The 23,197-nt window shown below is 47.6% G+C and overlaps 1 protein-coding gene across 5 annotated transcripts in view; it reads left to right on the top strand.

The window, feature by feature from the left end:
• vps13a (vacuolar protein sorting 13 homolog A) overlaps nucleotides 1–23,197 on the top strand; it is a 753,359-nt gene that overhangs the window by 387,408 nt on the left and 342,754 nt on the right. For all 5 annotated transcript variants that reach the window (XM_072516625.1, XM_072516626.1, XM_072516627.1 and 2 more), the window contains 2 exons: nucleotides 2,795–2,896; nucleotides 12,867–13,025. In XM_072516625.1, coding sequence (XP_072372726.1) covers nucleotides 2,795–2,896; nucleotides 12,867–13,025 — 261 coding nt within the window. The remainder of the gene's footprint in view (nucleotides 1–2,794; nucleotides 2,897–12,866; nucleotides 13,026–23,197) is intronic.

A 23,197-nucleotide genomic window follows, 5' to 3' on the forward strand; every position in this document is an offset into this window, starting at 1 on the left:
GAAGATTGGGCCCTTGCGCTCCCCTTAACCAAAGTCTATTTAAAGTTGCGGGTCAGGTGAACTCCATGATACACTTTGGTGTCCTCTAAGCCCTGGCCCGTAACAATGCTCACCGCCATGGAGCACACCGAGTGGACCACCTCCATCTGGGACAACGCCACATCATACTGGGTCTGTGCCACATCAGCCAGTGACTGTGCACCATCCCCCGGTTGGACTGGGCCACCTCCCTCTGCATCTGTGCCAGCACCTGGGCAATGCAGACCACACACAGCCATGGCCCGCTGTGACTAGGTCATGCTCAGGAGCCCCGCTGCAATTTTCAGGTGGCTCTGGCTCTGCCTGTGAGAGGGCAGTCCTGTCCTGGGCCTCGGCCACCGCCTGCACAGATTGCTCCAGGTCTTGGACATGCTGATCCATAACCGAAACCCTCACCCCCAAAGCCTCCACCATGGATGCCACCCATGCGGTGTTGGCCTGACTGGCACGCATGGCCGTCAACACCTCCTGTTCCCGTATGCGATTGAACTCCTCCACCTGCGCCTGCAAGTGTTGGTTCCTCGCCGACAACCCCTCATGTAGTCCGTGGCTCTGCGACTGCATCTGGGTCTCACTTTTTTCTCACTATGGGCAGCCTTTTCTGGCGGGGAGGGGGCAACAGAACACAGTGTTAGACAATCTGACACATACAACCCAGGGGATTGGTAGCTGGTGGCTTCAGTGACCAGGGCACCTGGCCATAGGTGCAAGCATGTGGTGCAGGGTGTGGGATCTACCGCCCTCCTGGTGTCGGGTGGTGGGGTGTAACTGATGTGTGCGACGGTGGTTGGTGCCAGGGGCACAGTGCTGCCTACTCACCCTGGCCGCCCTGAATACATTGTGCAGTTTTTTCTGGCACTGCAGGCTGTTACGGACGGTGTTGCTGGTGACGCTGACACCTCTGCCATTTGTGCCCAGTCACAGCGAATGGCGGCGGCTGGCAGCCTCCTTTCCGGGCCAGGGTACAGTGACGCCCGCCTCTCCTCCACGGCGTCCAGGAGAGTCTCGAGCTCGGTGTCTGTAAATCTCGGGGCCGCTCTGCTTGCTGCCATCTTGTTGGCTGGGACGGTGTGTATGGGGAGTGAGGTGTGTATATGCGGCTGCAGGTTGTCAGCCTCCTGAGTGTCGATCGCGCACCCTGCACCGTTTCTCATTGGAATCGATTGTGTTCCAAGTGGCGCCGGTACTAGCCCCTTAACAGTAGCAGAATCGGCCCAGGTGCGGTGCCAGTTTTACTGTCGTGGAACTCCACGAATCATGTCCCCCGACATCAACACTTAGGGCTGTCCCAACATCAACATTTAGGCTGGATTCACCAATTTCGCAGCTTTGTCCAGAGGAAGCGTCTCGTCTTACGACCAAAATGTCGGCGCCGACACGCACCGATACTCCGTCCAGTGGGGGGGCTAGCAGCCGGGCCTTACAACATGGCGCCGGCCGCACGCGGACTCTGCCTGCCAGACAGTGCCCCCCTGTGAATCCCTCGCGGCCCCAGGACCCTACCCACCAGTCCCCGTCCCCCCCATCCCCCTCCGAAGCACCCCCTGCCAGCGGAACCCCCCCCCCCCCGACTGTGTCCGTAGCTGCCATGCCAGATTCACGAGAGTTGAGAGGACACGCAACCGATGTCATCGGGAAGTCAGCCTATCGGGGGCGGAACATCGGGGGAGGGCCTCGGGTGACGTCCTGTGGCTGTCCCAACGGCGTGCAGCATACTCCTTGAATACGCCGTTTTTGAGGACGGGGCATCCGATAAAAGGCGCCGCCCCTGATTTTGGCATAAAAACAGATTCTCCGGCCGAACGCGATTTTGACGTCGGCAATTGGAGAATCCCACCCATTGTCTCCAGGAACGGAGAATCCTGCCGATCGACTATTTTCACTGTAATTTTCTCAAAATCCTGGAACGTGCTTCCCAACAGCACTGTGGATATACTTAAACCATATGGACTACAGTGTTCTAGGTGTTGGTTTATTGCCATTTTCTGAAGGGCAATTAGGAATACAAAATAAATGGTGGCCTTGCCATTAATGGCAACATCCTCATAATGCACAATAAAAAAACGGTTTGTGAAATCTGAGACCTTTTTTGGAAATGGGTAGATAAGTGAAATAAATACTGTTCTGTTGGAAGAGAAGAAAATGAGGCAAAATATGGGGGGCGATTCTCCGAGCTCCGCGCCGGGCTGGAGAATCAGTACAACAACGCCCCGACGCCGGCGCGTGATTCTCCGAGGTGCGGAGAATCGGCGCGTTTGGTGCGTCACCGGCGACACGACAGATTCCCGCCGGCGCCGTTCACCCCTGGTCGCTGCCGGCGGGAACTCTGCGGGAACGGTCAGGGGGTGGCCTGGGGGGGGGGGGGGGGGGGGGCTCCGATGGGGTCTGGCCCGCGATCGGGGCCTACCGATCGGCGGGCCGGCCCTGAACACCGACCCCATGTTGGGTCGGGGCCGGCGCGCGTAAGAAGCCCCCCGCGCATGCGCAGGTTGGCGCGGCCCAACTGCGCATGCACAGGTTGGCGTGGTGCCCTAAGGAGGCTGGAGCGGCGTGAACCGCTCCAGCGCCATGCTGGCCCCCTGCGGGGGCCAGAATCCGTCGTGCCCGGGCCCGGTTTGCGCCGTCGTGAACACTTGGGCCCAATATTGGAGAATCGCCCCAATGAACTTCTAAATAAGATTGTGGTAAAGTTAATGGAGACATAGCAAAATAATTATATGTTTAAAGAGAAATTATCTTAACATTTTTTCCCTAGATACATTACTATAATGAAGTGTTGGCCGTATGGGAACCACTCCTAGAACCATTAGAAATTGAGAACACTGATGACTTCAGACCTTGGGAACTTGGAATCAAGGTTTGTATAAATTCGGATTGTTAGTGCTACAACTTCTATAAATCAAAACGTGCATTTTATACGAAGAACAGAGGTTCTGTCTAGCTGCCTAAGTTCAGTTTGATATTTGATACGTTGACATTGATGTAATATTTGTATTGTATTGCAACATTGGACAAATACTATATAGTAGTAGTTTTGTTCTTGTAATATGAAGGCCAAGCAAAACATGGAAATATATTTTTGCATGAATGTTAAAATACTTTTCTTATTCTCTGTTCTATTTGACCGCTCTTTGGAGCCTTTTTGTCCTCCTTGGAGCTTGTATTCACACCTAGTTTTGTATCATCAGAAAATCTCGATACATTACTCTCTGTTTCTTTGGCTATGTCATTAATATAGATTGTAAACAACCGACGGTCCGGTACTGCTTCTTATTGCACTCACTATTGCCAACTTGAAAATGCCCCATTTATGTCTGCTTTCTGTCTATTAACCAATTCTCTATCCATGCTGATATATTACTCCCAACTCCATGAACCCTTATCTTTTGTATTGACATTTCTTTATGGCACGTTATCAAATGCCTTTTGGAAATCCGAGTATACTACATTTACTGGCTCTCCTTTTCTTAAGCCTACTATTTCTGTTCTGACACCTATCCATTTACAAAAGATGATGGAGACATAGCAAGTGACTCTATTTCAGATAGGATGTCTTCATGTGGTATACAATTGCTGATGGCTGAAAAGGCCAATCCTAGAAAGGCAGGTTTTCACACCAGTGCCGCACAAGAAGCTACCAACTTACATCCTCAAAAAACTCTTTAATAAATTTGTCAAACAGGATTTGTCTTTCATAAAACAGTGTTGATTTTTTCTGATCATTCTATGCTTTTCTAAAGTGTATAGTTGAGACTTTCTTTCGCAATGACTGATGTCAGGCTAACTGGCCTCCCTCTTTTCTTGAATCGGGGTGTTACATCTCAAACATTTTGGAAAATCATATCCACCAGACCGCTATCTCTGCAGCTATCTCTTTTAGAACCCTTGGATATAGGTCATCCGGTTCTGGGGATTTGTCAGATTTTAGTCCACAGGTTTGTCTAGTACTTTTTCTCTGGTGATATCATTATTTCCTACCTCTTATTAGCCCGTAGGTTTCCTTCTGTATCTTGTATGTCACTTATATCTTCTACTGTTATAATCAGGAGAGATGGGTTTGAATGACTCCCCTCTTTTCCCACTCCTCGCTTGGATGCAATACGGCTTTTTAAAAAGGTTTATGGTTTCCAATTCAGTCATGTGCAGTGACCATAAAAGACCCAGATACTTCATCGAATTATTTTTAAAAGAAAATAGACCACAAGTACAATGAATTCTAAGTCATAAAAATGCTTCCTCTCTCTCTCTCCCTCTCCCTCTCCCTCTCCCTCTATTCTCTCTCTCTCTTTACTCTTTCTTTCTCTCTTTCACTCTCTTTCTCCCTGTTTACTCTTGCGCACGCTCACTCTCTGTTTACTCTTACGCACGCTCATTCTCTTTCTCTCTCACTGGTTAAAGGTATATGGCTCTTGAAGATTGGTGACTTTTCTGACTTTAGACTGAACTCTGTCCATCTGGAGTCAGCAGTGATGCAGTTTAAGGATGTAGATGAATGATTTATCTGTACTTTGAAGATGATCTCTGTCTGCAGCACACAGAGAGTCAAAGAACCATAGACTAGGCTTAAAACTTGACTGACTTGCTGAAACTGGCAAATTGTCTCGAAACAGAAAAAGAGGCCCAAACGGAGGCCTTTGCTTCATCAGCATCTCATGTGGTTGCGCTGGTCTTCAGAGAAAACAGGCACTTCAACACTCACAAGGTACCAGGCTTGTCCTTTGTCCCTCTCTTTAACTGCCTTGTGACCCAAATCAGGTCTAACTCATGTATTCCAGTTGTAATATTTTTGTATAAATACCTGGCATATATGTGGGGCTCAGCACAGTGCCACCCACACCCAAGGTTAGTGTGATGTTGAACAGAACCATGTGCAGACCTACTAAGCATGAAGCCCATTCCTAGCTTGTACCCTTTACTGCATATTTCTAAATAGTTATAATAGTTAATAGACTTCATCAAACCTACTAAGGTATAACAAACATTCCACAACAGTAGCTTGTACAGATTATGGCTGAGGAATCCTCTCTCAATCAGAATCCTTTGCCTGAAGTGATTATGTCTAGTGCTAGCTCCCTACCCAGTTGAGTCTGATCAAAGAAACATAGGAATTAGGAGCAGGAGTAGGCAATTCAGCCCTTCGGGCTGCTCCGCCACTCAATCAGATTATGGGATGATCTCTTCCTGGTCTCATCCACCTGCCTACCTGTTCCCAATATCCCTTTAACCCATTTTAAAAATCAGAAATATATCTATCTCCTTCTTGAAACCATTTAATGACTCAGACTCCACTGCACTATGGAGCAGCGAGTTCCACAAATTCACTACCCTCTGCGAGAAGTGGTTTCTCCTCATCTCAGTTCTAAATGTACCACCTCTCAATCTATATCTATGACCTCAAGGGGAAACATTTGGTCCACATTTACTTTATCAATTCCTTTTAGTATTTTATATACCTTGATCAGATCCTCTCTAAGCCTTTTAAACTCCACCAAGTATAAGCCCAAACTGTTTAACCTCTCCTCGTACGTCAACCCTTTCACCATCAATCTGGTGAACCTCATCTGAACTTCCTCCAATGCCACCACATCCTTCCTCAAATAAGGAGACCAAAACTGGACACATTGCTCCAGATGTGGTCTCACCAATACCCAATGCAATTGCAACAACACTTCTCTACTTTTATACTTCAGTCCTTTTGCAACACTTGCATTCCATTTGCCTTTTTAATTACATGCTAACTTTCTGCGATTCATGAATAAAGACACCCAGATAACTCTGCCCAGACATTTGAAAGCATTTTGAATCTGATTTCTATTTACATAATTTGCCTTTCTATTTTTTCAGCCAAAATGAATTACCTCACACTTATCGACATTAAACTCCATCAGCCAAATTTTGGCCCAATCTCCTAGCCAATCTACATCAGTCTGTAAAATCTTTATCTCCTGTTCACTGCCTGCTTTCATTGCATAATAGATCTAAAATAACTTTATCCCTTTGTTGGTTGCACAACATGTTGCTCTAAGGAACTGTTGTGGAGGAAAGTACAGCTATTCCATCCCAGGAAACTGGCCTCTTCAGTGACAAATTATGTCCTTGTACTGAGCAGTTTGTTTTTCCCCAGTCAGAACTGTGCAACTCTGTACCATCTCCCAGTATAATGAGGCTAAAGTTTTTAAACTAGCTACAGTGTAATATCTATCAGCTAATGATGCCCAAATAGCATCATTCAGGAACTGTCGGGAAAGTAATCTACAATCTCATTTTCCCGATCACCTTTGATAATTTGATTTTTTGATTTATCTAGTCTACATGTAGATTAAAGTCCCTCACGATTATTAAATTGCCTTTGTTACAAGCCCTCATAATTTCTTGTTTAATGCTCTGCACAATGGTATTACAACAATTAGGGGGTCTATAAAGTATTCCCACCAGCATTTTCTAACCCTTGCTGTTCATTATCTCTACCAATACCGATTCTACTTCCTGATTATCTGAACCAAATCCTTTCTCACTCATGTTCTGGTGTCATTCTTTATATTAGGCCTACCCCTTTTCTTTTTTTATTCTGTCTGTCCTTTCTAAATGTGTGTCCTGTCGAATATTTATTCCCCAATCTTGATCACCTTGCAACCATGTCTCTGTAATCGGATTTACATCTACATCATTTACCTCTATTTGTGCCACTGTCATCTTATTGTTCCCCAATCTTGATCACCTTGCAACCATGTCTCTGTAATCGGATTTAAATCTACGTCATTTACCTCTATTTGTGCCACTGTCATCTTATTGCAAACGTTCTGCACATTTATATAGCGATTTCATTTTCTTTTTACTCATGTTCCCTGAATGCATCTTGCTATCTACGTTTTGACTGTTAAACCTTTGTCTCTTCCTCTTCCACCCAGCTTATCTTTTCCCATATAATGCCTCAACTTTTGTCTTTGGATTTCTATTTTTAAAATATTTTTATTGAAACAAGATTTTCATTATAACAAAAAAAACGAAACAACAAATTCCAACCCCCTACTATACCAATAATACACCCACTCAATCCCTCAGTCCCCATCTCCCCTTCCCTTCCCCCACCCCCCATAAAGAAAACAGAACCTTAATGAAAAAATATAAATAGACAAACCCTACCCCCGCCACGAACAGATGACAGTAATCAGTTCCCTAAAAAAGGAGATGAAGGGCTGCCACCTCGAAGGAACTCTTCCACCAACCCCCTCATGTTATACTTGATCTTCTCAGGGTGCAAAAATCCCATCAGTTCTCCCACCAAGCCGAGGCCTTAGGCATCACCGGGGATTTCCACTCAGGCAATCTCCTCCAGGCTATTAGTGAAATAAAGGCTAGAACATCTGCCCTCGTCCCCGATTGCAGCACCAGTGAGTCCGATACTCCAAAAATGGCCACCAACGGGCTCCAGCTGAACGCACAAAATCCCTGACATTGAATCAAAAGCAGGAGACACAGAAACTAACAAGCTCGGGGCAAGACCAAAACATGCACGTGCGATTTGCCGGCCATTTAGAGCACCTCTCACACCTACTGTATCAGAAAAGGAGGTGCAGACGCTAATAAGCTCAGGGCAAGACCAAAACATGCACGTGCGATTTGCCGGCCATTTAGAGCACCTCTCACACCTACTGTATCAGAAAAGGAGGCGCAGACGCTAATAAGCTCAGGGCAAGACCAAAACATGTGTGTGTGATTCGCTAGCCACCTAGAGCACGGTACATGCCTGTGATTATCCATCACTCCACTCACTGTTTGCACTTGTAAAGACTTGTTTACCTGTAAAAACTCGTAATACAACCATTCTTTACATTCCAATCTGTAATTATCTTGCCATTGTGTTTTTGCCTATATGTGCTGCGTTTGTGAGCCGGCCTCCACTTCACCTGACGAAGGAGCAGCACTCCGAAAGCTTACGAATTCAAATAAATCTGTGGAACTTTAACCTGGTGTTGTGAGACTTCTTAATGAGGAAGTGAATTTGACCCTGTGAAGAGCCTCACTCCAGACTCCCCACTCAACGAACAAAAGCAGCTCAGCGTCCATGCCTGCTCTGTCACCAACAACTGCTCATAGATATCCAAAATCTTACCCTTCCCCTCACTCGCCAAGGACAAGACCATGTCCATAAGCAGAGGTGACGGTATCAGGGGAAATTAAGTAAGCTCCTTGCTAAAAAAAACATGCACCTGAAAGTACCTGAGCATATTGCATCTCGGGAACTGGAACTTCTCTAGCAAATCACTGATGCATGCGAACCTATCCTCCAGAAGTATGTCCCTAAACCTCTCCAACCCCTCCTATGAACCCAAGGAGTCTTACCAGCCTAAATAAAAGCAGATATCAAGTTATTAACCCTGCAAATGGAACACAAACAAAAACTGCGGGAGAATATTCATCTCCACCGTCTGTACCTTTCTCGCTAAGGTCAGAGAGAGGGTACCCTCCCGCCTTTTCAAATTGACCTTCATCCCATCCACCAGATAAGAAAAGTTATGTTAATGCAGCGAGGACCAGACATAGGCCATCCAAATTCGCAGATTGGAGAAGTTGGTCCTGACTGGGCAAAGCGGCAGCCTCCACAGATCAGCTCCCCTCTCTGGGGGGGTTCACCGGAAAATATTCACTCTTGCCCAGACTCAGCTTGTACCCCGAAAATGAGCCAAATTTCTTGAGTAACTCCATTACCCACATTGGAGAGTGGGTCTGAGATACATAGTAACAAATTGACCGCATACAAGGGCACCCTATGCTCCCTCACCCATGCTGTTATTCCCCTCCACCTGGTAGATAACCTCAACGCAGTGCCCAGCGGCTCGATTGCTAAGGCAAACAAAAGCTGAGACAACGGACACCCCTGCCTTGTACCCCTGTTGAGTTGGAAATAACCCAAGCTTCTCCCCATACTCATAAAACGTCTTCCTTGAGCGTAGCAGCTGGCTCACCGTTTTGCTCTCTGACAACTCAAGATCCATTTGCAGTTTCTTTCTTTCCGCCAAAAGACACCCTCTTATTAATCAACACTGTGCCTCTCTTCCCTACGTACCCTATAATCAAAACCGAGTGATAAACCTGCCTCACCTATCCCTTTCGCAACCTTGTTTGATCCTTGATTCTCAAATGGGTCTCCTGTAGAATAACAACATTTGTCTTCAAAATTCTCAGGTGCGCAATCACCCCAGACCTTTTTACTGGGCCATTTAACCCCCTCATATTCCAAGTTATCAATCGGACAGGGGGCCTCTGATTGAATGGCCAAGGTTGACCGCTCCAGACACCAAAATGTTACAATAGTTGGTATGCCGGAGGGCCGAGAGGGCTCAGACTCCACGGATTATATGTCCAAGGTGTTCGGAAAGTTGGTGGGGGAGGGGGTCTTTCCAAACTCTCCCGAGTTGGACTGGGCCCATTGGTCGCTGAGGCATAAGTCCAGATCTGGAGAGCCACCATGGGCGATCATAGTCCTGGATAAGGAGCAGGCCTTGAGGTTGGCGAAGGGCCATCAAGACTGTAAATGGGAGGGCCATTCAATCAGAGGCTCCCTGTCCGATTGATAACTTGGAATATGAGCACCCACTACATCTGTGTAAAATAAAAAACTTGCCTCATACATCTCCTCTAAACCTTGCCCCTCGCACCTTAAACCTATGCCCCCTAGTAATTGACCCTGGGAAAAAGTCTCTGACTATCCACTCTGTCTATCCCCTCATAATTTTGTAGACCTCTATCAGATCGCCCCTCACCCTCCTTCGTTCCAGTGAGAACAAACCAAGTTTATTCAACCTCTCCTCATAGCTAATGCCCACCATACCAGGCAATATCCTGGTAAATCTCTTCTGCACCCTCTCTAAACCCTCCACATCATTCTGGTAGTGTGGCAACCAGAATTGAACACTATACTCCAAGTGTGACCTAACTAAGATTATATACAACTATATCAACTGTAAGGGCATCTTCAGGTACCATGCACCTTAAGGCTTGCACATCCAGTGTGGTTAGCAGTGGCCTAAAACCTAGTCCCACCTTCTTGCAGGTATGTTGCAAATGCTGACCTATGGGAATGGTGCCATTGACTGTGAAAGATAATGGTGACATGGGGGTCAGTGGGATATGGTGGTTTTGGAGAGGGGTGATAATGATGGCTGGCAGAGGGGGGACGGAGGGTGGGTAAGCTGGAGCCTGATCTGTCATACGCAGACACAGAAGGGTATGGATCGGAATTAAACAGTATGAATGGAAAGGAAGCATGGTGACTCTGGAATAGATGAGGGGCTCGTGTTAGTATGGTTCAAGAGGAGACTCAAGGAGGAGGGTAAAAGGAAGATTGTTGTTATCAGTAACGAAGAAACAGGAGAGTCCTATGAAAGGCTGTCATAGCCCCTGTTCGAGAGTCAAAAGAACAGGTTTAGGGATTAGAGGCAGTCCTGGGACTTTATACACTCCATACACAAGATGACAGATTAAAGACAGCCTTGGGGCTTTGTGGTCTATGCTACATGGCTATGCATGGCATGCACATCATAGTCCCTTTTCAGCGAGGGGAAAGGCCTGTGTGCTCAGTGGGATAAGGCACAACTTGATGTGCAGCATGTATTCATGGTCTTGCATTCGGTAGTGATGGAGTTGTCTGGCTCGGTACTGGGTTGAAGATGGTATGGTTATAGTTAGGGGAGACATCTGCAGCTTGTAAATGGGGAAAATGAAATGGGGAGATGTATTCAAAGCTTTCTTGGTTTAGGGGGAGGGGTTCTCCTCTGTATATGATTGTTCTCCTCTGTATATGATTATGCACACAGTCTCGTGGTTTTTCAGCTTTATAGTTGGAGATTCAAGGAAAAAAGCCTTGAGAAAGAGATACATGTTGTAATAACCATGGGCGGGATTCTCCAATCCAGCGGCGGCGTGTCCACGCCATCGTAAGCGCCGGCGAGTTTTACGACGGCCTGAATGGGCCGCTCCCCCGACTAATTCTGGCCCCTGCAGGGGGCCAGCACGGCACTGGAGCGGCTCGCGCAGCTCCAGCTGCAGATCCTGGTGCGAACTGTGCGCCGCAGGATCTGCGCATGTGCAGTTGCGCCGGCACCAGCGAGGACATGCGCAGTGGCGCCGGAGTTAACGGCGCATGCGCAGTGGCCTCCTTCAGCCCGCCGGCCCCGACACAACATGGCGCAGGACTACATTGGCCGGCGCATAGAAAAGGAGGCCCCCAGCCACAGAGGACAGCCCGCCGATCGGTGGGCCCCGATCCCTGGGGTTGGACACCCCCCCCCCACCCCCCCCCCCGCCCCCCCTCCAAAAGGCCGCCACCCGATCCTTACACGCCGAGTTCCCGCCGGCCCAGAGCATGTAAGACCGCGCCGGCAGGACTCGGCACTTTTCGTACGGCCGCTTGGCCCATCCAGGACGGAGAATCAACGGGCCGGCCACGTAGAGCGGCCCGCGACCGACGCCGCGCCAACCACGCCGGCGTCGGGGCAGCGTGGCCCATTCGCGGGGCTTCTTCGGCCCGGCCCAGGGCTGGGAGAATCCCACCCCATGAGTTCGCTTAGCATGACAGAGGTATGCACACTATTGAGTGCCATCTTCACTTGTTAAATATTGCGACCCTAGGCCCAATGGAATATTAAACACTCTAAGAAGCCTATGCAGATTAAATGTTTGTATTATCACAAGGTGAGTTAAGTAAACATTGGTTTAAGTTTTGAGCTTTTTCTGCAATATTCTTAATTATTTTTCTATTTAAATTACAAGACTACTTTCAATGATATTTAATTGGAATGAACGGTGGTGCAAATCAGAGGCTTGTGGACTTTATTTAAAACATTTTTTTTGCATTGTGATTGGTTGATTTTCCTTTTATAAACTTTTCTGGAGATTTAGTGAAAATTTGGTATTTTAACTATTTTTGGTGAATTTGGAATTTGAGATGTCAGTAGACCCTTGCAAAACTTGAGGTGACTTGTATGTTCTGTTGTCTGCAGATTAATCAAAAGTCTTTCGATCTACATGTTCTGTTTGAGGTAGAATACTTATTGCCAGTTAAGCTGAATCATAGGAATAGGTCAGTTCAGCACCTCATTCATTCTATCATTCGATCATGCCTGATCTATATCAGATAACTCCATTTACTCATGTAATTGTGACCCTTAAAACCCTTGTGGAACAAAAATCTTGTCAGTGAGTTTTGAAATTTTCAATTGGACCAGCCTCAGCTCTTTGTAGGGGGTGATATTTACAGATTTCCCCCAACCTGAAGAAATGTTTCCTGGCTTCAGTCATGGATGGCCTAGTTCTTGGAGATCATCTTGTTCTGGAATCTCGGGCCATTGTAAATAATTTTTCGCCATCCCATCAAATCTTTTAATCATCTTAATTGACTCAACATAAAAGCCTTATAAGTATTTATGCTGATTAGTACATATATTACATAATGAGGAGCTCCTTTCTTTTCTTTTTCGGGCAGCACGGAAGCATAGTTGGTTAGCACTCTGACTTCACAGTGTCAGGGTCCCAGGTTTGATTCCTGGCTTGGGTCACTATCTGTGCGGAGTCTGCACGTTCTCCCCGTGTCTGCGTGGGTTTCCCCCGGGTGCTCCGGTTTCCTCCCACAAGTCCCGAAAGACGCGCTTGTTAAGTAATTTGGACATTCTGAATCCTCCCTCTGTGTACACGATCAGGCGCCGGAATATGGCTTTTCGCAGTAACTTCACAGTAACAGTAACTGGGGGCTTTTCACAGTAACTTCATTATAGTGTTAATGTAAACCTACTTGTGACAATAAACATTATTATTGTTATTATTTTCAGATGAAGAAGAAGGTTATCAAAACCATGACAAAAGCAGAAGGCGAAGAGGAAAATACCAATTCCCTTGAATTTAAAACCGTTATTCAGATCTCTTCAAAAGACCAACTTAACATTACAATGTCAAAATGCGGATTGACCATGCTTAATAATTTGGCAACGGTAAGAAACCAAACAAACATAACTCCCAATTGTACTTGCCCATGGTAAGTTGGATTATGCACTACTTTTAGAGCTTTATAACCATGGATCTTGTATTCTTTTGTCAAATTGGTGGTGCATTTAAGGTGTTTCATTCTCAAGACACAATCGTGATGAGTGAAAGCCCAACATGAATTAATGTTTAGTTCCTTTGGTGAAGTGGCATCCCACTGACAGCACAAATTCTAGAAAAGCCAGCATGGCAACACATTGTTGAATGTAATCCTGGCATAACTGCTGGGATTGTGTTATGAGATATTTTTGCCATTCAACAAATGGGATATTGGCATGAAACTCTTGGTATTATGGGGACTAGCCAAGAAAGTTTGGAATTAATTATGCATGTGCAAATATCATCACTTACTGCACCATGACACTTTCTGAAAGTCTTTTTAAACCATGATCATAAACATGTTTTGCTCTTTTGTGGCTGAGAATATTGGCATTTGCTCATGGGTATCTCTTGACTAGCTCAGTATCTCGAGCTTGAAGCCTCCTTCGGATAACAGCAGGTACTCATGGGCAACTTAAAATACTGGATTGGGGAGCAGTATATGTTATCTGAAAAACTGTCAGTATTAATTATTGAGCAACCAGCGACTGTCCCCCTTTCCCTCAACCACCTGATCCACTCCAAGGGCAGGAAGAAAAGTTGGCTGCAAAATGATGTGACTGACATTGCCCAATCGTAGAATCACATTTAATGTCAGACACTGCAAGCACATGCTAAATCAATACGGTCTGTGCCTTGCCGATTTCGAACAGCAGCTGGGACATGCGATTGGACAACATTTGTTAAATAATCCTCATTGTGCTGAGAATTACACTGAGAACTCATTTAACATCAGTTCGGATTGCAAAATGGTGCATTTGCAAGTAGTGGAAGTTATATATATATTAATACACAAGGCCTTGTTTTTGTAGACAGAATGAACATGTGCATGCATTGCACCTGTTTCAGCTAATCAAAATACATGACAGCCATTCACTGATTCATTCTTCAGGCAATGTCTTGACCAGAGTCCAGCTGCCTGTTTAAATATCTGGGGCTGTCTCGGACTGGTTTAGCACAGTGGGCGAAACAGCTGGCTTGTACTGCAGAACAAGACCAGTAGCGCGGGTTTAATTCCCGTACCGGCCTCCCCGAACAGACGCCGGAATGTGGCGACTAGAGGCTTTTCACAGTAACTTCATTGAAGCCTACTTGTGACAATAAGCGATTATTATTAATTAAATTGCAAACAATGCTTGGCAGTTATTTCTCAGTCACCATCAACTGGTACATACTCCATGGCAACACCTCTACCAATTTACATTCCTTCTCATACAGTATAAATTGTTCTCTTCCTCTTATTGGTATTATTGCAAAGTGTCCTGATGAGTGCAAGGTGAAAAGCTTTGGAATGTATTTTTTTCAGCAGTATTACCAAATGTTTATTTGTGTACATGAGGTAGCCTTTGTCCATTGGAATTGCTCAGAATCTTCCAGAATTATCATCATGTGATCACGTCTGCGGCCATTTACTCAGTCCGTTTTTAAAAACAGAATGTAAACAAGAGAAAATGGAAGTTTTTTTTCTTCAAGCCTTCTCAGCATGACACCTTGCCATTTCCGTAGACCCCATTATAAATTCTACTGCCTCTGTCCGTAATGGCCCACGTTTACTTTTGTTAATCTTTCCTTTTTGCATATCTATGGAAGCTTTTATGGTCCTTTTATGTTTCTCGCTAGTTTACTCGTATTTCATTTTCTCTTTATCAGTTTCTTGGTCCTTTTTCTGAAAAAGCTAACAATCCTCAGACTTACTCCGTTTTTTGGCAACTTGGTGATCCTCTTCCTTTGATCTAATATCATCTTTAATCTCTTGGTTTTTTTTAATGTATTTTATTCCAAACATATTAAAAGTTACAAAACATAAACAATTCAGGGAACAAACTCCCCAACACACAACTATACAGTTTGTACAAATGTTCCCCTTTTTCATCCCCCACCCCGCAAAGAACAGCTCCTCAAACACTCCCACAAACATTCCCCACCTTGCCTCAAAGCCCTCTGTTGAACCCCTCAATTCGTACTTCATCTTTTCCAACCAAAGAAACACACAATAGTAGGTCGTCTGCGTTTAGCGACACCCGATGCTCCCATCATCCCCTCGTAATCCCTCACCATTCAGCCGACCCCTAAGAGCCATTGCCAGAGGCTCTTTAGCCAGCGCAAACAGCAACGGCGACAGCAGGCACCCCTGCCTTGTTAAAACTAAAACAGAAAATGCTGGAAAATCTCAGCAGGTCTGGCAGCATCTGTAGGGAGAGACTTTTCGAGTCCAGGTGACCCTTTGCCAACCCCTGCCTTGTTCCTTTGTGTAGTTCAAAGTTCCGTGAACCCATGTCATTGGTCCACAAATGCGCCATCGGCGCCACATATAACAGGCCACAAACTTCGGGCCAAACCTGAAACTTCCCAGGACCTCAAACAGGTGCCGCCACTCCACCCGGTCGAATGCCTTCTCCTCGTCCATAGACACCACTACCTCCGGCAGCTGGGCTCTCGACGGGGTCATGATCACATTTAACAGCACGTGGGCAGCACAGTAGCATAGTGGTTAGCACTATGGCTTCACAGCCCCAGGGTCCCAGGTTCAATTCCCGGCTTAGATCACTGTCTGTGCGGAACCTGCATGTTAACCCCGCGTCTGCGTGGGTTTCCATCGGGTGCTCTGGTTTTCTCCCACAAGTTCCGAAAGAAGTGTTGTTAGGTAATTTGGACATTCCGAATTCTCCTTCTGTGTACCCGAACAGGCGCCGGAATGTGGCGACCAGGGGCTTTTCGCAGTAACTTCATTGCAATGTTAATGTACGTCTACCCGTGATAATAAAGATTTTTTTTTTAAAAACAGCAGCCTTATATTACTAGAAAGCTGCCTACCCTTTACGAAGCCTGTTTGGTTCTCCTCAACCACCCCCGGGACACAACATTCCATCCTTCCCGCCACCAACTTATCCAGCACTTTCACGTCTGTATTTAACAACGATATGGGCCTATAGGACCCAAATTCCAACGGGTCCTTCCCCTTTTTGGTATTAATTTGATCGTTGCCTGTGTCATCGTCTCAGGCAGCTCCCCTTTCTCCAACACCTCATTAAACACCCCTAAGAGATGTGGTGCCAGGTCTGTCCCAAACTATTTATAGAATTATGCTGGGTAACCATCGAGCCCTGGGGCCTTCCCTGACATCATATCCCTTATATTGTCCACTATCTCCCTCAGTCCCAGTGGCTCCTCTAGCGCCTGCCTCTTCTCTTCCTCCAACTGTGGCGACTCCAGTTCATCTAAGAATTGTCCCATCTCCCCCTCTTCACCCCTCCGGGATCGCCCTGTACAGCTCCGTCCGGAATCCCGAAACACACCTTGTTTATCTTTCCCGACTCCTACACCACATCCCCTGCCCCAGTCCGTATCTTCAATATTTCCCTGGACGCAGCCTGCCTCCGTAGCTGATGCACTAACATTCGACTCACCTTCTCTCCGTATTCGTACTGTACCCCTCTTGCCCTACGCAGCTGTCCTACCACCCTCACCGTTGTCAACCTATAATTTTTTTTCTCCTCTCCCAATCCCTGCGTGGTGGGTGCCCTCAAGTACTCCCTAACTCCCTATTTACCTCCACTATCTCGTTCATTAGCCATTCATATTCCTTCCTCCTTTCCCTATCCGCATGTGCCTTGAACGAGATGATCTCCTTCCGGACCAGCGCTTTTCGCGCTTCGCAAAATCTGGCTGCCGACACCTCCCCGTTTTGGTTCAGTTCTACATGATCTTTAATCACAGCCTGCACTTTGTCACAGAACCTTCTATCTGCCAACAACCCCGAAGCGAACCTCCACCCCGGCCTCTGCTCCCGTCCCAATCTTAGCTGAAATTCCAGCCAGTGGGGTGCAAGGTCCGAGATTACTGTCCCTGCGTATTATGCCCCCTCCACCCCAACCAAAACCTCCCAGCTCACCACAAAAAAGTTGATTCTTGATTACACCCTATACACATATGAGAAAAAGGAATACTTCTTTCCCCCGGGTTCTTGAATTGTCACGTGCCCACCAAAGTCATCGGGCTGGATTCTATGATTCTGCGGCTATGTCTACAGGATCCGTCTGGTCTTACTAGCAGCTGCGCCATGTAAAGCCCCCAGCTTTACTTGCCGATATGGACGCAGAACTGCCGCGCATGCACATACAACATGGTGCCAACCGCGCGCGGACTCGGCCTGCCAAAAACTGTCCCACTATAAACCCATCGACCCCCCATCCCCCCTACTAGCGGAACGGCCCCCACCCAACTGTGGCGGCACTGGACACAGTCCGCAGCCACCACGCGAGGTCCCCGAAAAGTGAGAGGACACGCGACCAACGCTGTCGGGAAGTTGACCCATCGGGGCCGGAGCATCGGGGGAGGGCCTCAGGTGACGTCCTGAGGCCATCCCGACGGCATGGGGCATATTCCACCTCCTTTTTAAAGGGGGCGAAGCATTGGACAATCGGCACCGCCCCGATTCCAGTGTTATCGTGGATTCTCCGGTCAATCAGCAAACGCGATTTCGGCGTCGACGAATCCCGTTCATCTTTTCAATAAACCCGCGCCATTCGCATTCTACCCATTGAACTTGGTTCGACCTATCTACCATGGCTCTCGGACGCAATTAAAATCTCCTCCCATAATCCACTGTTGTGTGGCCAAGTCCGGGATTGCTGCCAGCAACCCCATCATTCAACCTACATCATCCCAATTCGGTGCATACAGATTCATCAATACCACCGGCGCCCCTTCTAATACCCCACTCACCATCACATATCTCCCACCCAGGTCTCTCACTTCCTTCGCACTCACAAACCTCGTTTTCTTACTGCTCAAAATTGCCACCTCCGCAACTTTGAATCAAACCCTGAGTCGAAAACCTGAACCACCCATCCCTTTCTCAGCCTAACCTGGTCCTTCGCGCGGAGATGCATCTCCTGCAAAAAGACAACCTCCGCTTTTAAACTCCTTATGTGCATGAAGACCCGAGATCCCCCCACCGGTCCATTGAGCCCTTGCATGTTCCATGTTATCAGCCGAACCGAGGGAATAAGCCTCCCTTCCCCTCTACCATACACCATCCTCACCTTTCAACTCTACACCTGTTAATTTCATCCTGTACCTGGCCCATCCAAAATGGCCCCTTACTTTCCCCCTGACCATGTTTCTTCTCCAACCTCGCCTCGTCGCATCTCCCTCTATTCCTCCCCCACCCTCCCCCAAAGACAAACAAAAAGAAAAAACACAGCACCAGGCAGCAAGAGGGTGGTGGGGATAGCCATCCCCTTACAAACTTTTCACCCCTGCTACCCTTTGACAATCCATAGTAAAAAGAAAAACCCTCCACATCGGAGAAAAAGAAATCCCTCTCCCTTCCTCCAACACCACTCTATCCGTATTCTCAATTATTTAAAGTGCCAGCACCTTGTCTCCCAAAATTGTTCAGTTGAGTTCTTCCCGGGTTTATGCTCCTTGGTAAAGTCATTGGCTGCTTCTGGGATCTCAGAATAGTACTCCCGGCCTTCATAGGTCACCCATAGTTTTGACAGGTAGAGCACCCAAACCGGATCCACTGTCGATACAGCACCGCCTTGGCCCTGTTGAACCCCACACACCGTTTTACCAGCTCAGCTCCAACGTCCTGGTATGTTTGGACATTGTTCTCCTCCAATTCACAGTTGCGCTTCTCCCTGACTGCAACATTTTCTGCTTCTCCACAAACTTATGGAGCCTCACAATCACTGCCCGCGGCGCCTTCCCAGCTCTTGGCTTCTGCCTCTGAGACCTGTGCGCTCTGTCCGCCTCAGGGACCTTGTCCAGCATCCTCAAACCTTATCTGTGGCACTCGCACCTTCCACTCCTTCAGGCAGGCCCACTATCCACCGGTTCTGCCTTCTCAATCTATTTTCTCGCTCCTCCACCTTTGCTCTCAATGTCTTGCAAAGGTCTCCTTAAAGCCCCATCTCCGACTCCAAAGCCATCACCTGATTGCTGTGGCCCGACATCACCCTCTCAATCTCCCGGATCCGCAACCCCAGTGCCTCCAAGCATTTCTCCACCCTCTCCATCGATCCCTTCAGGGGTGCCACCCTTTTGATGGCCTTCGAGCGATCCTCCTGCATCTCTTTCCTCTGCTGGCGGAGCTCTTCCTTGATGAAGGTCATCAACTATTCCATCTGGGGCTTTGCTACTTGCACTGGCCCTTCCCCCTCCGCCATTCTTCCACTGGCTGCTGTACCACAGGCCCCTTCCAACTCCTTGGCCAAGTCCTTCACTTTGGTAACCAGCAGGCATACAGCTCCCGGGGGAACTTCTCCAACCTTCAGATACACTTTTCTGTCGAGGTTGCACCCGATTTTGGGTAAAAAGAACTCTTCTATGCCTTCAAGCAGGAGGTGTCCTGAGTGCAACCACTCACACCATGGCAGCCACCGGAAGGACGGAATTCTCTGAAAATGGGGGTATGTCCCCACGCAGGCGGGAAAACCGGCGCCAACGACTCCAGCATCAACGGCCCCCAAGATGAGGAATTCTCACCTTTCTAGGGGGCTAGGTTGCCGCCGGAGTCGTCCCCGCCACTCCATCCGGCGCCAAAGGGTCAGCGCGAGTTCATGCATGAGCGGAACGGCCGGCATGATCCCGCGCATGCGCGGAACAGCCAGCGTATTTTCGCGCATGCGCAGGGGTTCCCTTCTCCGCGCTGGCCCCCAGGCAAAATGGCGGAGCCCTAAAGGAGCCCAGCGCGGAGGAAAGAAGACCCGCCATGGAACCAACCCGCCCGTAGATCGGTAGGCGCCAGTCGTGAGCCAAGCCACATTGGGGACCCCCCCTCCCCGGGGTCAGATCCCCCAGGACCATCCCCGCACACTTAGCTGCCAGGTCCCGCCGTGCGTGAGGTGAGTAATTCACGCCGGCAGGACTGGCCAAAAATGGACGGCCACTCGGCCCATTGGGGCCCGGAGAATTGCCGGGGGACCGCTGTCAATGGCCCCCGGCTGGCATGGCGGGAATCCCGCCGGCCCCCGAAAACGGCGCCGGAGAATAAAGCAGCCGGCGGCGGGGCGGGATTCGAGCCTCCCCCGTGGATTCTCCGACCTGGCGCAGGGTCGAAAAATCCCGGCCGTTGTCTTTAATTTCTCTTGTTAATCACGGTTGGGTTTTTGAGCCTCAAAGGAATGTATACGAATATTGTAAATCATATATTCATTCTTTAAATTGCCTGTCTACCATCATACCTCTTGTACCTCATACCTCTTGCCCTTATAGGTTTGTAGTTTCCTTTGTTTAGATTTAAGACCCTAGTTTCAGATTGAAACATATCACTTTCAAACCTAATGTAAAATGTTAACACATTATGGTCACTCTTTCCTCAATTTTCCTTTACAATGTAATTATGTTTTTGAAAATATTTGTATTCAAGGCTATTTACATATATACACAATATCAGAAGACCAAACGATCAGCCCAAACCAACGACCACAGATCCCCAACCTCCTCCCCCCCGGATACCAAACCCCACTACATTCTGCCTTTCCAATTTTCAAACCCTTATTTCTACCAACCCCTCCCCTCGACCTCTCAATCCTCCTTGAAGAAATCAATGAACAGTTTCCACCACCAGGTGAACCCCTCTACTGATGTCTGCAAAGCGAACTTCACCTCCTCCAACTGCAGGAATTCTGCCAGGTCATTCAACCATACCCTTGCCTTCATTGGCTCCGAGTTCCACCAACATAACAAAATCTGTCTCTGGGCTCTGTCAACGGCCAATACATCGGCCTCTCTCCCTGGACTCCCAGATCCACTGATGCACCATATATTATCACCTCCGGACTCGGGACCACGCTCACACCCAGAACCTCAGACATAACATCCGGGCACACCTGCCAGAACCCCCTCAGTCTTCGACACACCCTACACATGTGGATGTATTCACGCCCCCCCCCCCCCCCCACTGCACACCCCAAACCTGTCCTCCGCCCCCGCAAAGGACCCTGCTCATCCTCGCCACCATTATGTGGGTCCTATGCACCACCTTAAACTGAATGAAGCTTAACTCACACATGGCAAGGATGCGTTCACCCTCCGCAAGGCCTCCACCCAGCCCACACCTCCCCTCCCAGCTCCTCTTCCCACTTGTGCTAAATCTCCTTCACTGTAGAGTCCTCCCTCTCCATTCATTTCTTGTAAATATCCGACATCTTCCCTTCCCTTATATCATCCTCCGACATCAACTTGTTCTGCAACACCGGAGGTGGCAGTCCCGAGAAGGACAACACAAAATCCCTCACAAAATCCCCTCACCTACAGATACCTAAAGCCGTTCCCCTTGGACCACTCATACAATTTACAATTAAATTATTATAGCGCTTTCTCATTGCACGTTATTAGGTCTAAAAGCAGCCCGATCCATAGTCACTTTCTCAACAAACTGTTCTGGAAAGACATCTTGTATGTATTCCAGGAATTCATCCTCCACAACATTGACGCTAATTTGGTTCACTCAGTCTATATGTAGATTGAACCCCCAATGATTAACCTTGTTACATGCACATCGACTTTGCTGATCTACACTGTGCACTACAGTGTCGCTATGTTTTGGTAGTTTATAAATAACTCCTATTAATGTTTGCTACCCCTTGCTGTTTTTTAGCTTCACAGAAAAGGATTCTGTATCTTGATCATCCGATCAAAGACCCTGTCACTAACATATGATCTCATTCTTTATAAAAACGCTACCCAACCTGCTTTTCCTTTTTGCTTATCCTGCCTAAATGTTGAATATCCTTGTACATTCATTTCCCAGCCTTGATCACCCTGTAGTCATGCCTGCATAATGAATTTAGATCATACCTGTTTACTTCTGTGTGCCCTAAAGTCATCTACCTTGTGGCAAATGCTGCATGCATTCAGATAGAGTGCCTTTAAATGTTTCCTCTTTAACATTTTTCTGTATTTTAACCCTATTTGATGCTGGCCTTTGTTTCGCTCACAGCAAATTGTGCTTGCTATTCTTCTTATCATTACCATCTTTGTTTCTCCCCTATCCAAATTCCCTCTCTGGTTCCCATTCCCCTGCCAAGTTGGTATAACCCTCCCGAACAGCACTAGCAGATCTCCTGTCAAGGGTATTGGTCCCAGTTCTCCTAATGTTTAAAGGTCTGCCTTGTACAGGTTCCACCTTCCCTAGAGCCAGTCCCAGACCCTCGGAAATCTAAAGCACTACCTCCTGCACCATCTCTCCAACCATGAGTTAATTTGCTGTATCTTCCTAGTTCTCTACTCACTAGTACTAACCTTGAGATTACTGCCTCTGAAGTCCTGCTTTTTAATCTCTCCTAGCTCTCAGATTTGCTTTCAGGACCTCCTCTTTCTCTCTACCTTTGTCGGTGGTACCGATGTGGACCATGACCGCTGGCTGCTCATCCTCCCAGATGACCTTGACCCTGGCAAGAGGGAGACAGTGTTTTATCCTGGAGCCAAAGAAATGCATGTCTGTTTCCCCTATCTATTGAATTCCCTCCAACATTGCTGTTTTGCTCACCTTTCTCTCCTCCTGTGCACTGAATCACCTGTGATGCCACAGACATGTCTCTGGCTGCACTCCTCTGGGGAACCACTACTGTCACGGGTATCCAGAATGGAATACCAGTTAGTGAGCAAGATGGATTTGGGAGACTCCTGCACTTCCTGTTTGGTCCTCCTAAACAATCTGGCAGTCACCTATGTCCTCTCTCCCTGCACTCTCTTTACCTAATTGGACAGCTTCTGAAATTTTAACTGGTTGTGTAGGGCACATCTACATGCATCCCCTGAACTGGACAATGTTGAGATATCATCATCATGTTTATAGCGGATTCTGCTGTTCCTTGTATCTCTCCTGTTCCTTGAGTCACTTGCTGCGCCAGCTCCTTGAAGCAAGTGAGAACTGCCAACTACGCCAGTACTATTTCCAGATATGCACACTCAATATTAGTAGCATTCATCTCCCATTTTCTCTGCAAGGTGAAGAACAGTGCCAGCAGCACAGGAACTCCCTCTCCACTTGTAGCATTGCACTGAC

The sequence above is a fragment of the Scyliorhinus torazame genome, chromosome 9, assembly GCF_047496885.1.
Source record: "Scyliorhinus torazame isolate Kashiwa2021f chromosome 9, sScyTor2.1, whole genome shotgun sequence".
Taxonomy (NCBI): domain Eukaryota; kingdom Metazoa; phylum Chordata; class Chondrichthyes; order Carcharhiniformes; family Scyliorhinidae; genus Scyliorhinus; species Scyliorhinus torazame.